This window comes from Dermacentor albipictus, chromosome 9, assembly GCF_038994185.2.
Source record: "Dermacentor albipictus isolate Rhodes 1998 colony chromosome 9, USDA_Dalb.pri_finalv2, whole genome shotgun sequence".
In the NCBI taxonomy this organism is placed as follows: domain Eukaryota; kingdom Metazoa; phylum Arthropoda; class Arachnida; order Ixodida; family Ixodidae; genus Dermacentor; species Dermacentor albipictus.
In genome coordinates, this window is record NC_091829.1 from 21,905,009 (window position 1) to 21,920,074 (window position 15,066).

Sequence of the window (15,066 nt, forward strand, 5' to 3'; positions counted from 1 at the left end):
CATGAGGCGGTTATAAAACATGCGAAAGATGCGAAGAAAGATATTCGCTATAAAAGAAAAGTGTGTGAATACCATCGGCGATTATTGTAAATGTAAGCAAATAGGTGGTATCCAAAACCAGATGTCTATGATGTGTCTCTGGCTCCCGAAATCTCTTCTGCCATATTCAACCAGCAAAAGCATAGCCATTAAGATCCATTAAGAAAGTGCCACCTTTTGGGGTGTGGATCAAGGAAGTTATATACTTACTGGAGTGGAGGTAGCTCTCCACAAATGAAACTGGTTGCCACTGTCTTGCTAGAGGCAAAAATCCCGAGCCGACACGGCTGCCGTAGCACAGTGTGGAGGGCGTTTGTAGTGTTTGTTGACTGTATGCAGTCGGGACAGTGTTTAACTGATTGTGGCATGCTCTCCGAGGGCATTACAACATCTTAGTTGGTCATATGGCTGCACCAATCATGTAAATTAGACGCCTCTGGTATAACATTCCAGCTGTAATGTAAGCTCTTGTTTGCTCATGACTGGATGTTACGCATATATGTTTGCTTCAATTGGTAGCAGTTAGGATGATGTTTGTACGCACAGTTAAGAAATTTATGCATCAAGTAGTCACTGGCACGCCACTGCATATGGTACTATGTAGCGCAGCTGGCTTTGTTTGTGACAATGTTATCTGTTGTGGTTTGCACGTATTGTGCAGTGCCTGTGTTTGTAATATGAAAAACAGTGAGAGGGGTGCGCTGGAAAAATGAGGGCTTCATTTATGACGAAAGGGAACAGTTGCAAGTATAGCACTCATCCAGCCAGAACTATCAATAAATAAAGTGAATTGAAATTGTAATCTAGTCCAGTTCTTAGCTCGTGAATGCATCTGCATGTCTCAAAGGCTTCCTGTTTATTCACAAATACGTACCAACTTGCCCAGCAAAACATGTTGTATTACGGCTTGAACACAAGAGTGGTTGTGCTCGACTGCAATTACAAGGTTGCAGAGTGCTATATAATGTTTTGGATACACCACATCACTGAGGAATGTAACTGAGTGCATTGTCAAGAGCGGTAACACTGCTTTCGAGACTTGCATGATTTAAAAATCACTTGACACAGAACATAACTTCCAAACTAAGGTTCACTAGGAGCTCAGTTCACATTACCAATATACATTTTGAAAAGTTCAAGTGTTACTGAGAAGTGTTTTCTGCTGTTTATATGTTTGTGTAGCATTGGTATGTATGTTGTCTGAATACTTCCAACTGGGTCAGTGCAATGCTTATGTTACAGAAACAGATGCTCTCGCCGTGATGCATGATCGGCATCAATTTCTTCAGGTGCATATAGTTTATAAGAGAACGTCCACAGTGAAGTTTGAGCATGTAACCTCTGAATTCAGTATACGGATATCAAGTGTTTCAGGATACTAAATGCAAGATTTGCAGTGCCCTTCTTGAGAAATACAGCTTGGCAGTTTGTTCCAAAATTAAAGCTCTCTTCAGAGAGTGCTGCAAATTAAATGTCTCCTATGGCGTGAGAGCCCTTTTAGAACTACCAGGAGCAGATAAATATGAATTGCAGTTTCTCCACATGTACACAGCCATGGCATAGCACTCACGAGAGATACAACACACCAATAAATGAAGACGGTGGTCGCACCACAAAGTCTGAAGTTGCTGATGAAAAGTGTATCAGGTCTTTACAAAAAGTGGCTAAAAATCTTTCTCGCTGATCGGCGGTTAATCAATGTTGAATGATATGCAGTTATATCGCATGAGAGACCGTTTGTAATTCAACACAGCAAAGAAGTGTGATTGGTGAATGGCATGTTCCACCAGTTACATTTCTCGAAGCCTGTGGCAAGAGCGGGATGCAGATTTTTTTTTTTTTTTTGACGACATATAATCGTGAACTGATATACATTTTGAAGATTTTTATCATGAAGCTACAAAGGAAACCGAATCGCAGTGCGCTTATTGTGTGACTGCCTATGCTGGGGACATGCCACGTGCGGTAAGTTCTTTGCCTCTAGCAGTATGACTGCTGCCGCTTCACTCACTCCCATAGGTGGCTGCAGGGCATGTAGGAAAGAAAAAGTTAGGAGATAGCATCACGTCACACAGCCAGCCTTGGCAAGCGAATGCTCCGTGAAGCCCATACATTTGTTCAGTGGCGGTCAAATATGTGACCTCTTGCATCAAGATCACGAAGCAAGAATCGAGATTTGCTGAGATATTTGGTTCCCAGTAGCTATGCCAGTAGTTCTTATTTGGTTCATGCTTGTTCAGCTGCCCTGCCGTGGCTCTGCCTGCAGCGTGGGAAAACTTAAACCAACCATGCACTTTGACGTGCGATCACGTGTTGGGCTGACAGGTTTGGCTTCAATTATATTGCGCGATGCTCCCTCCGAGCTTTTTCCTTCCTCCATGCGTAAGCTGCAGGGACTGCCACTCAGAAGTTTTATGTAACCTCCTTGGCATGGATTTGGACTCCACAAGTTTCAACGCAATTACCAGAAGCTGATCTCTCAGGCTGCGCTTTTGGTGTGCATATGCACAGGAAGTAATTGCAAATTGAAACAATAGGTCATAGAAGTTGGGTATTCACGTAGGTTATTTACAAAGTCCGACATCTATGACATGTTTTCAGCTTCTGCAATCGCTTCCGCCGCATTCAACTAGTAAATCATACTCCTTAAGATCAGCATATTGAATCAAGTGGCATCCCCCTATGGGCGTGGATTTGGACATCGCGCATTAATGTTAACGGTTTAGTAATGTCACCATATTGTCTCTGGAGTTATTGTACAAATACTTGTTCTTGCGTAATATTTTGGATATTTTAGCCTTACAAAAATGAGTCGTATAAACTTAGAGGCATGTATACAGTTGCCACTTTTTTCGCCCAGCTTTTCTTCTAGAGTAACCCTGTGCCACTGTGTTTGTCACTCTAGTTCACTATAGTTGTCGCCAAGGAAAGCTCTTTACTTTTTGAAGCGAGGTACACCAAGCAAGAAGCATGCGCTTGATTCAGTAAAGCTATAGAAAGTATGGAACATGTTTTGTTAGAATGTGCAGATATCTACCCAGCTGTCGATTTGGGCTCCTCAAGCCTCCTTGAAGCCCTTGCGTTCAGAGGAAAAGTAAGCATGTAAGCAATAGAGATTAGTAAGATGCGATTGGAGGTTTGGTGGCAGTAGGGAGAACACAAACAACGGAGGTATACACAAACAGAGTTCCAGTAGTGGTTCAGAAAGTTTGATGCTGGAAACTCTTTGTATGTAAAATACAAAAATTTTCATGCAATATCTTTCCTTTTTGTGCGGATCTAACAGCTCTAAAAATATGAGAATAACATTTCTGAATATAGAAGCTTTTTGAAACACTGTCAATAACCAAGTACGAAGTGGCGCCTTCCAAGGCGTCTATGAGTGAGCCCAGTGAGCACGTGCTATCACGCGTGCTCACTGGGCAAACAATTTCAATTGTCTTGAGAGCGTTTTAGTTTGTAAATGCAGAAAGTTTTGCAGAGCATGTTTAAATTTCGCGCGCTAGGCACGCCGGTCGATCGCAGCGTCCTGCTGGTGGCGTCATCGCAGAAGCGTTCCCCGGTTCTGCCATTGTTTTGCTGTACGGACGACACACTGCACCATTCCAGTACACCATGGCGTCGGTGCGATTTGCCGAATTCGCCATAAATAGTACGGGGCGTACGGGGCGCCCTGTGGCGACGATGATTGGATGAAACGACGCATTGTGGCTCCCTGGTGCGCACCAGTGCGATTTAGCGAATTCGCCATTAAAAAAGGTTGTGCATCTGCTGGCTTAATGCAGCGGAAGCGATTGCAGAGCCGAAAATAAGTCATAAGCTTCGTGTTTCTTGCGTGGATTTTAAACAACTTGTGCTAGCCAAAACAAGCCAAGTTGCGGCCAATTCAGCCAAGTTATGGCGTCACCGTGTTGGCATCCGTGACGGCGGTTCGGTGCGAAGTGAAGTTCGCATTTCTTGTGACGCGTTGGGGATCTGGCAACGTGTTACCGTAGTTTTACAGGCTTTAGAAAATATCGTCACAACTATTCTTCCTCCATTATATAAAGTTAGCCACGTGTTTTTGACATCTGTGGACCGTCCCAAAGTTGGAAATGGGCAACAAGTTTCGGAGGAGTGCTATTGACGAAACATCATAACTGAACGGAGAAGGAATGGTGGCAAGAAGGTTTAGAGATACAGAGTGATTGTAAAGAGGAACAGGCGCTATTTGCGCGAACGCCCATAGCCACGAGAAGGAGCGAGCGCTTCCGTTTCATGACAGGACCTCGGCAGACGTGGTGGCGCTGCTGGTCGCAGTTCGATTCCCCTCTGGAAAGTGCGCAGCTGTGTAACCCCCTCCACAAATACGATTTCTCCTCGCTATGCCGTGTTTTTCCGTTTTCTTCGTCTGGGCCTTGTCGAATCCATTCTAGCGAGACCAATTAGTCGGTATGTAGCATTGCATACCGAGCTTTCGACGTTAGAAATGGCAAAGAAAGCCGCGCAGACTCACTGCTTCGTTCCCGGCTGTACATCTGGATATGTGTCATCGAAGAATTGCGGCCGACGTGTGTCTTTGTTTTCTGTGCCGAAGGAGCCAGAACGCTTTAAAGCCTGGCAGCTTGTGGTTCCGTGTGCCGGTCAAGTTCTCAACGCAAGGTCAAGACTCTGCGAGCTGCATTTTAATGAACAATTCATTGTGCGATACTTTACACACATGATCAACGGTGAAACAGTGTTGATTCCTCGTGACCGGCCTGTGCTAACGAGTGATGCAGTTCCGACAGTTTTCCCCGACCTCCTTCAGTATTTATCGAAGAAGGCACATTGGAAAAAGAAGTCCAGAACGTCAACTCGTGGCCTGCCTGTGAAGTCTCTGAGGTGGGAAGAAAGTGATGCCGCATCCACTGAAGAGGTGGACGATGCCTTAGAAGAAAGAAGCATGTCTCCAGGAGCTTCCAATTCGGACTCCTCCGTGCAACCTGATGTGAGTAACTGCCAGTTACCTGCCGTGCATAATGACTTCGACATTCTACTGCTAAGCCCAAGGGTGCGGGGTCAAATCTCGGCCATGGTGGCCGCATTTCAATGGGAGAAAAATGCAAAAGTGCCCGTGTACGGTGCACTGGGCACACATTATAGAACCCCAGGTGGTCAAAATTAATTCGGAGTCCTCCACTACAACATGCCTCATAATCACATAGTGGTTTCGGCACTCAAAACCCCAGCACTTTAACTTCCAATTGCCAAACATTTACTGGCTGCGACAACAGATTGCCAAGGAGTACAATGTCGCAGCCTTCACAATATGTGCATTGCAGTGGGAGAACTTGTACTTAAAAAGAAAGTTCCTTATTTATGACATTATTCCAGTATTCATGTCAGGCAAAAGCATGTCTCCCAACATTTATAGACCTATCTCACTTACCTCAGTTTGCTGTAAACTGCTGGAACATATCATTTACGCACACATAATGTCCCACCTAAACAAAAACAATCTGCTGCTTGATCAACAACACAGTTATTTGTTGAACTTGTAACCGATCTTCATGACTCCTTGCATGCTTCGAACTACGTTGATGCTACATTTGTAAAATTCTTGAAAGCTTTCTTTCTTTGGGTGTTCCACAAATGATTGAATAAGAAGGTTCATAAGCTGCAACTTGATAATACTATGTTTTGGAATGCAGTATTCTTGTGTAGCCACTTTCAACATGTCAACATTAGAGAGCACATACATACCTAGCTGCACTGTGGTAGCAACGGGCATGCCACAGGGGTCGGTATTAGGGCAGTATTCTTTATTTGCATTAACAACACAGCTGACATTACTTCTAGTGTACAACTTTTTGCAGACGACTGTGTGATATACAGACAAATAACACCCGCTTGACGCAGTGCCTCCTGCAGGCTGAGGTAATCGTTTTACACTGGCGCATGTCGTGGCAAATGGAGATCAACATTGATAAAACAAAGCTGATGACATTTTCTACGCTCAGTAATACTCCTGTCAATGCCTATTTAATAAACAACAGCATAAGTCATTAGAGTATCTGGGTGTGCACTTCTCTGATCAAATGGGGAATATTTGTATAGAGTGAATTGCAAATTAGGCTTTTGAAAAACTAGGTTTTGTAAAGCGACGTTTGTCGGCTGCCAATTTCAAGATGAAGCCTCATGCCTGCGCAACACTAATTAGGTCGGCATTAGAATAGGCTTTGATAATATGGTATCCAAAAATACGTCCAAAACTGGGCACCCAGGTTTAATTGATCAACATATTCATCTTATCAAAGCGTACCAACGTTGAAACGAAGACTTAATCACAATAATCTTGACAAACAACCTATGTTATCGCGTTTGTCATTTTTTCGCTCGATGTACATATTACAGCAATACAGTTTTTGCACCTAGGAATATTCTTACGGCACATCATATCTCTTCACGCAGAGACCCTCTGAAAGTAGAATTGCTGATATATCTGGATTGAGTCAACATTCAGCAACTTTAGTCTCGTTTGTATGTATGAAATTGATATTTCATATGGTATACGTCTTTATTTTGATTGTGAGATGACATTTTTAGCACTGTCTTGCTCTGTTATGTAAATGCTCTATTCCTATTGCAGTCGTGATACTTTATTAATTTCCTTCCTTGTAATGGTGTTATACCTTATGATCGTATAATAATCTCTGCAGAGATGGATTCTGACATTTCTGAGTAAGCAATTAAAGCTGTGCGTATGAAGCAGCAGCAGCAGATCAGGGCATGTCTGGCAGCGTCCAAATGCAAAAGCATGAAGGGAATGCAATATGAGTCCAATTCGGTGCTGGAATTTGCAGTTATATGTAAGCATCAATACTAGGAAAAAACAAAATCATGGTCTGTGCTCTCGTACATCCCTTCGTTGCTGCCTCAAGAGGTACAGAAGTGGGTTTGATTTGAATAGTAAGCACGTTGCTATTGTGAAAAGAGAAAACAAAGGTTATGGACCGCTTACAACGCCACGGTGGACTTCTCATTGATGAACTGAAGCTCTCTGGAAATCTGTCTAGCATCAAATAGCAAGATTGAGGGCTTCATTGATCTTAGGAAGTTCATGCCTGAAGGTGAGGGCTTCCTCACTTGTGACAATGGCCTTGTGGTCATGTTTCAATCTCTGATTGGCAACTGGCACCTAATTGCTGGCCTGTTTGGTTCACACACTGCAATATGTAAGCAGAAATACTCAGCAAGATAATTCTTGAGTCTGTGATGTTTGAGAATGCTGAGCTCCATGTAGATTTGATCACATTGTGATGAGACTGGTGCAGGAGAGAGCACCCAACAATGCAGGATGCTTAGCTTATTTTGTGTCTGACTTTCCCCACCTTGTGAAGTGTGCATGAGGAATGCTTTTGTGTGGACAGGCTTTAAGCTACCAGGAGGGCATGCTGCTGTTGCCCATAGAGACTCTGTTCGAAAGTGTGATGACAGGCATGGTGCCATGCTCAAAGCAATTTTGCATGTGAACCTCTTAATCGTGGTAGCAAGTGGCTTTGAAAGCATGAGAGTGAATGTTGGTTTCAGACTGTTCATTGATGAAGTCCTTAGAGACTTGCTCTTGTATAAGAAGGAGATAGAGAGCAGGGCATGAGGACGCAGCTGCCACTTTCAGCTTCATTGAAAGGGTACCAAGCTTGACAGAGGCCATGATATGAAGATGCATTTCAGTTTATCCCATGCCAGGGAATGGTCAGCAGCTGCTTCAGATAGCTATTTTTGCCATAGCACAGCTGAGTGCCTCTGTGTCACATTGTCAAGTACTTTGAATTTATTCAATGATGTGGTGACTACACTGAGATACGCTGAGATGTCATTATTTTATGACAAACCAATTGTGCCAACACCCTCCAGAAATAATTTTTGGGGGATTGTGTGGCAGATGTCCGGCTGCAGTGATCACTCTACCCCAAGCCAGTCTTTAATTTGAGTAAATAACCACACCTTCCTAAGCCTTGTGAACCCACCAACGCATGGAAATGTGCCTTAAGGGTCATTGAGGATCTTGGTGGGAGCTGACGACATAAAAAATGTGACTCAGAAGAGTTTCTGGACGTTGGAAATCTCTCTGAAGCGCATGATGGTTTAGCAGCTGTGAGAGCTCATCGACCACATTTCAATGCTTGTGCAAGCCAGGGATTCAAGGCTTATGCTAATACAGGGGTGGGAATCTTGCACCAATAGCACCATTTTGATATGCAAATTGCTGCACTAAATTGTGCCAAAAGTGGAAAAATGAACGAAATTGCCACGCTGAAGCAGAACACCTTTGACAGCTTTGCCTCCAGCAAGCTTCACTGAAAGATTGCCGACGCAATGCAGGTGTTGTGTGGTTGGTCTCGGAGGTCGCGTAAATATAGCTTCCACATTCTGGCCGCCAAGGGGCATCAAGGGCCACATCCAATTAGGCCCCCCAAATAAAGGTAAAGTTATTGACATTCTGTTATCTTGTTGCACTAGTCAGTGGGGTAAGGGTAGGGAAGGACATTCCACGCGTATCTGCAGCTCTCTGTTGGTGGAGCAGATTCACTTGGTTGTGCTGGCGCCGTGTCCGCAGAGACAAGTGCATGAGTGTCCGCATGCCGCCGTTCATGCCTTGTTTTTTACTAATGTTGGCACCATAACAGTTTCTGTTGATCACGGTGAACAACTGCAAGGTGATCGCGAATCCTAATAATGCAGCGATTGCAGTGCTGTGGCAGTGCGATATTGACGAGATTAAAAAGAACAAACTGAGGGTGCGGGCGGCAAAGGAACTTGGAGAGAGAGAGGCCAGGAGAGGAGGAATGTTGCAACTTTTAGCTTATTCAGGGGGCTTACAACCAATCACTTAATGTGAACTTCAGATGTCACGGTGCTTCTAGCAAATAGCAAAGCAAAGTCAGTCACATAGAGAATCTTGGTTTGAGCTAGTTGAAGGGCTGTTGTATTACCTAGAAATGTCTTTGAGTAAACCATTGTGGTGTTCGTTAACTCTAGCTTGCTTTTTCACATCTTCTGTTTAGAAATATCTCTGCAATCAATTCACCAGCACTTAGTACATGAATAGTACCAAAAATGTCTTACGGCTGCTTTTTGACACTTCTTTAACCTTATGCAGTCACGCGCAATTACCCAGCTTGTGGTCATTCCAGTCGGGAGCCATTTCGCTCGTTTAGATGCCGCGCAGAAAGATGGCTCATGTAAACAAACGCATGTGGATTGATTTTTTCAAAAAATATTTACTTATTCCTGAGGCTCTGAACAGTACTTGAGCACTGCATGGCACTGCTTGAAGCGCTCTCCTGGGTGGAGACCAGGGTTTGCACAGCAGGTCTGTAGGGTCCTCATAGTCGTTGTTTTCTAAAGTGCTTTTGTCCGCAGACATTTGCTGACCATCTGAAGGTGGAATATATGAATCCAAGGCACTAAAATGATTTTACAATTCACTGAACTTATGTGAATTTCATCCATAAAAAGCACACGCAAAAAGCGCCACTATCCTGTTGGCACTTCCATGACACCAATCGTACGAAAACTCCTTCAAGCATAAAGGAAGGAAAAAAAAAAGAGTGCTTCCCTCCTCTGGCAATATTGAGAAGTGCAATTATTACTTTAAAGGTTCCCATAAGCTGCTGCTACCAATACATATAATAGGGGAACGCGAGCACACATGCGTCAGGCGCTACCTGACATTTGACTGGAATAGATATTTTTGCGTGTCGCATGGGGCCAAACACATGGCCACAAATAGTAAATGCTGCAGAATGCAAGGCTTTATGACTGTTACCCCACTTAATCCTAATGCTCTAAATTGAAACTTGCATGCTCCAGACTGCTCAAATAATAAGATATATGTGCTACAGACTGCTCTAAAGTCAGAATTTGTCTGCTCCAGAATGATGTTTTACCTGCTCCAAAAGTTGCTACAAAGTGACATCAGGTATTCCCACCCCCTGTATATGGCTGGCTATGTGGCAGCGGAAGGATCGGTCACCTCCAGCAGCAGCATCCCTCACTACGGAAGTTGACAGGGGTGGTCTCTTATAGCCATCAGAACAAATTGGTGCACTTGTGATGGCATTTAACAACGCTTTCATGCACTGCTTTAGCTTGAAGCAGGTAAACAGTGGTGGTCTCTGGGAGCTGGCATGATTTCTGCAACTGACCAAGCTGAACCTTGTTAGATATGCTGAGCACAACACACCGCTCACAAACAGGATAATGAAGTTCTGTGTTCTGGCTAGGCTGCATCTTTATGTGATGACACAGAGGTCTTTCGTAATGAAAAGTGGCAGTGGATAAAAATGTAAAAATTGAGATGTGTATTGTGAGCTGCCATTTAAATTCTTGCCTCCCCCCCCCCTTTTTTTCTTGATTGAGTGCAATTTACTTCTGTCTTTGATGCTGTCTTGCTTACTGACACGTGGCAAAAAGATAAATATGACGTGATAAATGTCTTTTTTTTTCCCTTGTCTTTTACTCAGTGTTTTCCATTACTGTAATAAAAATAAACAATACATCGTTGTGATTATTGTAACTTGCATGCACAGTAAATACCAGGGCCCATAAATTTTGTTGAGATTACTCTGTAAAAAGTACAGACATAATAAAAGCAAAGTGTTGATACACTGAGGTCAAATTTTCCCTGATTAATATTTATTAAAAGCTCTACAGAATTCGGTATGCATTTGAAATATTAATGCTGTAGGCTACGAACAGTGTAGCAATACATACAAGCCTACATGACAACAAAGTATGTAATTGTTTAAGGGACTTCTTTAAGCAATAGGAAATTGGTTCACCAACAACTCAGTTTTTTAAAATTATACGGTGTTATGTGCCAAAACCACAATCTGATGATAAGGCTTGCCGTAGTGGAAAACTCTGGAATAATTCTGACTACCTGGGGATCTTGGACGTGCCTCCAATGCACTGGACACAGGCGTTTTTGCATTTTCCCTTATTGAAATGTGGCTGATGTGGCCAGATTTTATCCCACAACCTCGTGCTTAGCAGCGCAACACCATAGCCGCTAAATCACCACAGTGAGTGACAGTCCTGTTGTCTGTTATATATGAATGCCAAACAGGTTATGGTTTTCGCACAGCTGTTTTATTTCTCTATAAAAGGCACTTTATACTAAATGCATACAGTGTTAGAGCAGACTTGTTACTCAGGTTATACCGAACAACTGTAATGCACTGGCATTGATACCTCCTTGTTATTCTGTATAAATGGCTGCTGACCTATGCATGGAACTGCTCCTCCCATCGATGACTTCCTATAAGCTTTCCTTTCGCTGTTCCTTGCAAGTGTTTTTATGCATCGTTTCAGTGGGTGCCATATGTTCACTTTGTTGCCTGTGCTGTGCCTGCTCTTTTCCCACTAACCTTCAAAGCTGACTTCACCCATCATGTGATCCTGCATGTCCTCCTCCTCCCTCACCTAGAGTCCGCCTCCTTGCTCTCCGCTCAAATTGTGTTGACAGCTTCAATTTTTGGACTCATCGAGTGAGCATTACAGTGTGAACACATTGAGACAAAACATTTTAGCAGCACTGCCCAGATTTTGACGGGGCTGAAATACAGAGATCCCTATATGTAGCCATCCACTACAGCGTTCTGCAAATCCTAGGTGTTGTTACGGGATGTCTGATAAGAGCTTGAATCTATAGTGCAGTCATAGGCTTGCACCCATGGTATAGGCATGGGGCAAATGCACTATATTTATCCCTGAGAGACATTCAGCTGCCACCACTTGGATATATTAGTCGTAGCTGTCATGTTCCATAGCTCTTTGTCGTTGAAAAATTTGCGCCTCTTGAGGTGCACTATCGCCAATAAACAGTTACAGCCATCACTTGCTTGTTCATTTCTCTTCTTCGGCAAACTGCACCATCTGATTTGCTCTTAAGAACATCAGTGGGTGCTTCCTTGTGCAAATTGCTCCTGGAAGGAAAGTATCGTGCAGACATCATTTGAGAAAAGATGATATGCTTATATTTGTCGTGTTGCTTTCAGAGTGGACCTAAAAATAAAGTGTATGCTGTTTTGTAGGGTCCTCTAGACATGGATGGCGAAGATGCATGTCAGCCAGCAGCCCTGCATCCGAAGACCATCTCCGTAACCCCACAAAGGTGCAGCACTGGATCTTCAAGAGATGCAGCCATCATAAATAGTGACACAGGGTGAGCTCTTCCAAGTCCACGGAAACTTGATTGAAGGGAATGTCGATATACCAAGTCTGGTTTATTATTGTTTTTTTTACCATACAGAAAAAAAATAAAAAAATTCTAATCAATGAGCTGGATTACTCGAGAAGATGGACGTTACTTGCCCAGGAAACTTAAATGCTACCCTATTCATGCACTTTGAAGTGATGCTGGAGCCTATGCATGCTTTGTAAAGCATTTGTACTGTACTGTAATCTACAGCATTTTACATTAATGGTTAAGAGCATTTTCATAGGCTGCATTCAAAAAGTAAGAGATCAGACTGCTAGTCAAATGTCTCAAGCTTCTATGGCAAGGGAGTTGGAAATTGGCAGTGTGCATTTGGGCAAGTGATAACTATAAACTAGAAGGTTTTTTTATAATAAACAGTACGTACACTGTGAGAATGCTGAGATAAAAGCAATCCACTGCTGGATAAAATTAAGTTGCTTTTCATATTAGCCTAGCATAAACAGCAATATACACTCCAAAGCATGTGTCAGTATTTTAGGTATCATTAAAGTAAAGCAGCATAGATGTCATCCCAAAAAGTTATGCACCCTGAAAGAGGTTGCTTTGTCTTCACTGCTGCTGTCATTCAAAAATTATGCAGCCAAGCAGACTAAAGTGCACATTTTGGATTGTTTGATTACAGAAGTGTGGGGAGCACTTGAGAGTTTGGATGATACCTTCTTTCAAACCTTTATTTTTTAATGTGCACCTTGTGCTGAAAATTTCAAAATCTGGCCAAAAGTTAATGTTCAGTTACATAGTGTTTAACAATGTGTCAAAAGGTTTTTGATCAGATTGAGTGATCTGACTATAGCTGTAACCACTGCAGCTTCAGGACTTAGGTCATCTCTATTTCTTTGTCCTGTTGTTCCTTACATTGTTAAGTCTACACTGCTGTGCTGCACATACTGCTCAATTGAGTTCATACTGTACCTTTTTTTTTCTTTTTCAATGTGCAGATTCTCCGGTGGCACTTCAGGAGCGCTAGGGAAAAAGTCTGGCAGGAATATCATCAGGCGTCACGAGTGTACCGTGTGTAAGCAGCGCTATACAAGAAAGCGCTATTTGAAAGAACACCGGGTCTTGCACACCGGCGAGAAGCCGTACACCTGCCCCATTTGTGGCCGGAAGTTTGCCCTACGAACTGGTTTCCTTAACCACCGGCGCATCCACACAAATAAGGTACCATATGCATTCGATCTCTGCCTGTGCAAAGTTTGCAAGAAGATGCCATTGGATAGGCACAAGTAGCTACACTTGAGCATAGCTACACCTGAGTAGGGTGGACCTGTACTGCTGCCATGAGTGCAGAAAGATGTTGAAGATGTGCACAGGACAATGGCCGACAAAGGATGGAATGCATTGGCGGAGCCAGGGGCTGACTTCCAATTGAACTTTATTTTCGTATCACCTAAAATATGCAGTGGGTGGGGCACTGTCTAAATTTGTGTTGTATCTTCTCAGAGATTTGAAATGTCTTAGTGTTGGCATCACGCAATGGCAGGTTTAAGTTGTGATCACGTTTGTTAGGGTTATATAGGGGGGAGGTCTTGTGGAGCTCAACCCTGACAGTGCTAGATGCTGCCATTCTGTACAGGTAACAAAGTTTGACTTTTTTTTGGTTCTGTCATGTCGCAATTTACAAGAATGATAAAGTATTTGCCTGGTTAACATGACTATCAATACAGATAAAGGCACTGTAAACAGAGGGCCTACAAATGAGCTAGAACCATGACAAAAACGAAACCGCCTTATGTTTATGACAATGCGACTGGAGGCAAAGGAGAAGGACTTGCAAACAAGCTACCAGGCATTATAAAGATCAAATCTGTTTTGTTAATTATTGTGTAGAGAAAATGCTGAAGTCCAAACATTTGGCCGTCCCAACTGGGTCAAGTTGGGACCCAGGACTCTTCCTCGTCAGGACTGTTCCACTAAAGGCAATACGGTTGGCGACCGTATCCTTCACACTTATTTTCTTTCCTTTATGAATGAATCCAGTGGGTCCTGCTGTCATACATGGGGGGCAACAATATGTGGAAAGACAGTAGGCAGAGGAACGAGGCTGGATATAGCACAGAGCTAAGTCACAGTGCTGCCATGGCTGCTGCACTAATACACTGTTAAAAGACAGTTGTAAAGTAATAAAAGGTTTTTTGTTGGCTACTGTATGGCCACAATGCAGCATAAACCCAGTCTGCCAACTTCTACCACACAGCTGAAAAAAAAGTATGTTCCCTTGAAAACATGCCTGCATACACTATAAAAGTCTAGCTTCTAGTTATGAATGAGAAGAAAGGGGATTAACCGAGGGTCCCGATATTTATTAATCATATCATAAGAAGCCAACAACTAAAGGTACCAATGACAACACAGGAGAAATTACTTATACTGACTAATTGAAGGGAAGAAATTATAAATTAATGGAATTGAAAGTGGATGATAAAACAACTCGCGGCAGGTGGGGGACGATTCGACGTCTTTGCATTACGCATGCAATGCTCTACCAATTGAGCTACTGTGGCACCATCTTCCCATCCACTTTCTAGGGTATTTATGTGTTACTGCTTGAACTAACCCTGGGAATGTTAGCCAGTGCCACAACTCACAAACCTTGGCAGCGGATGTGGGACATCCTTTCTGCCGCAGGCGTCACGAGTGTGCGATCTTTTCTGGGGGAAGGCAACTGGTCAATAAACCCACACATGCTATCTGAAGGCATCAATGTTGCCGGATTCTAGACCCTCGTTATGTAATGAACAAGAAGAAAGGAGATTAATCATGTGGCCGATATTTAG

At 43.2% G+C, this 15,066-nt stretch overlaps 1 protein-coding gene across 1 annotated transcript in view; it reads left to right on the top strand.

Moving 5' to 3' along the window:
* LOC135901980 (uncharacterized) overlaps positions 1-15,066 on the top strand; it is a 79,106-nt gene that overhangs the window by 24,818 nt on the left and 39,222 nt on the right. The window contains exons 11-13 of the mRNA XM_065431867.2: positions 4,300-5,008; positions 12,102-12,232; positions 13,228-13,450. Coding sequence (XP_065287939.2) covers positions 4,300-5,008; positions 12,102-12,232; positions 13,228-13,450 — 1,063 coding nt within the window. The remainder of the gene's footprint in view (positions 1-4,299; positions 5,009-12,101; positions 12,233-13,227; positions 13,451-15,066) is intronic.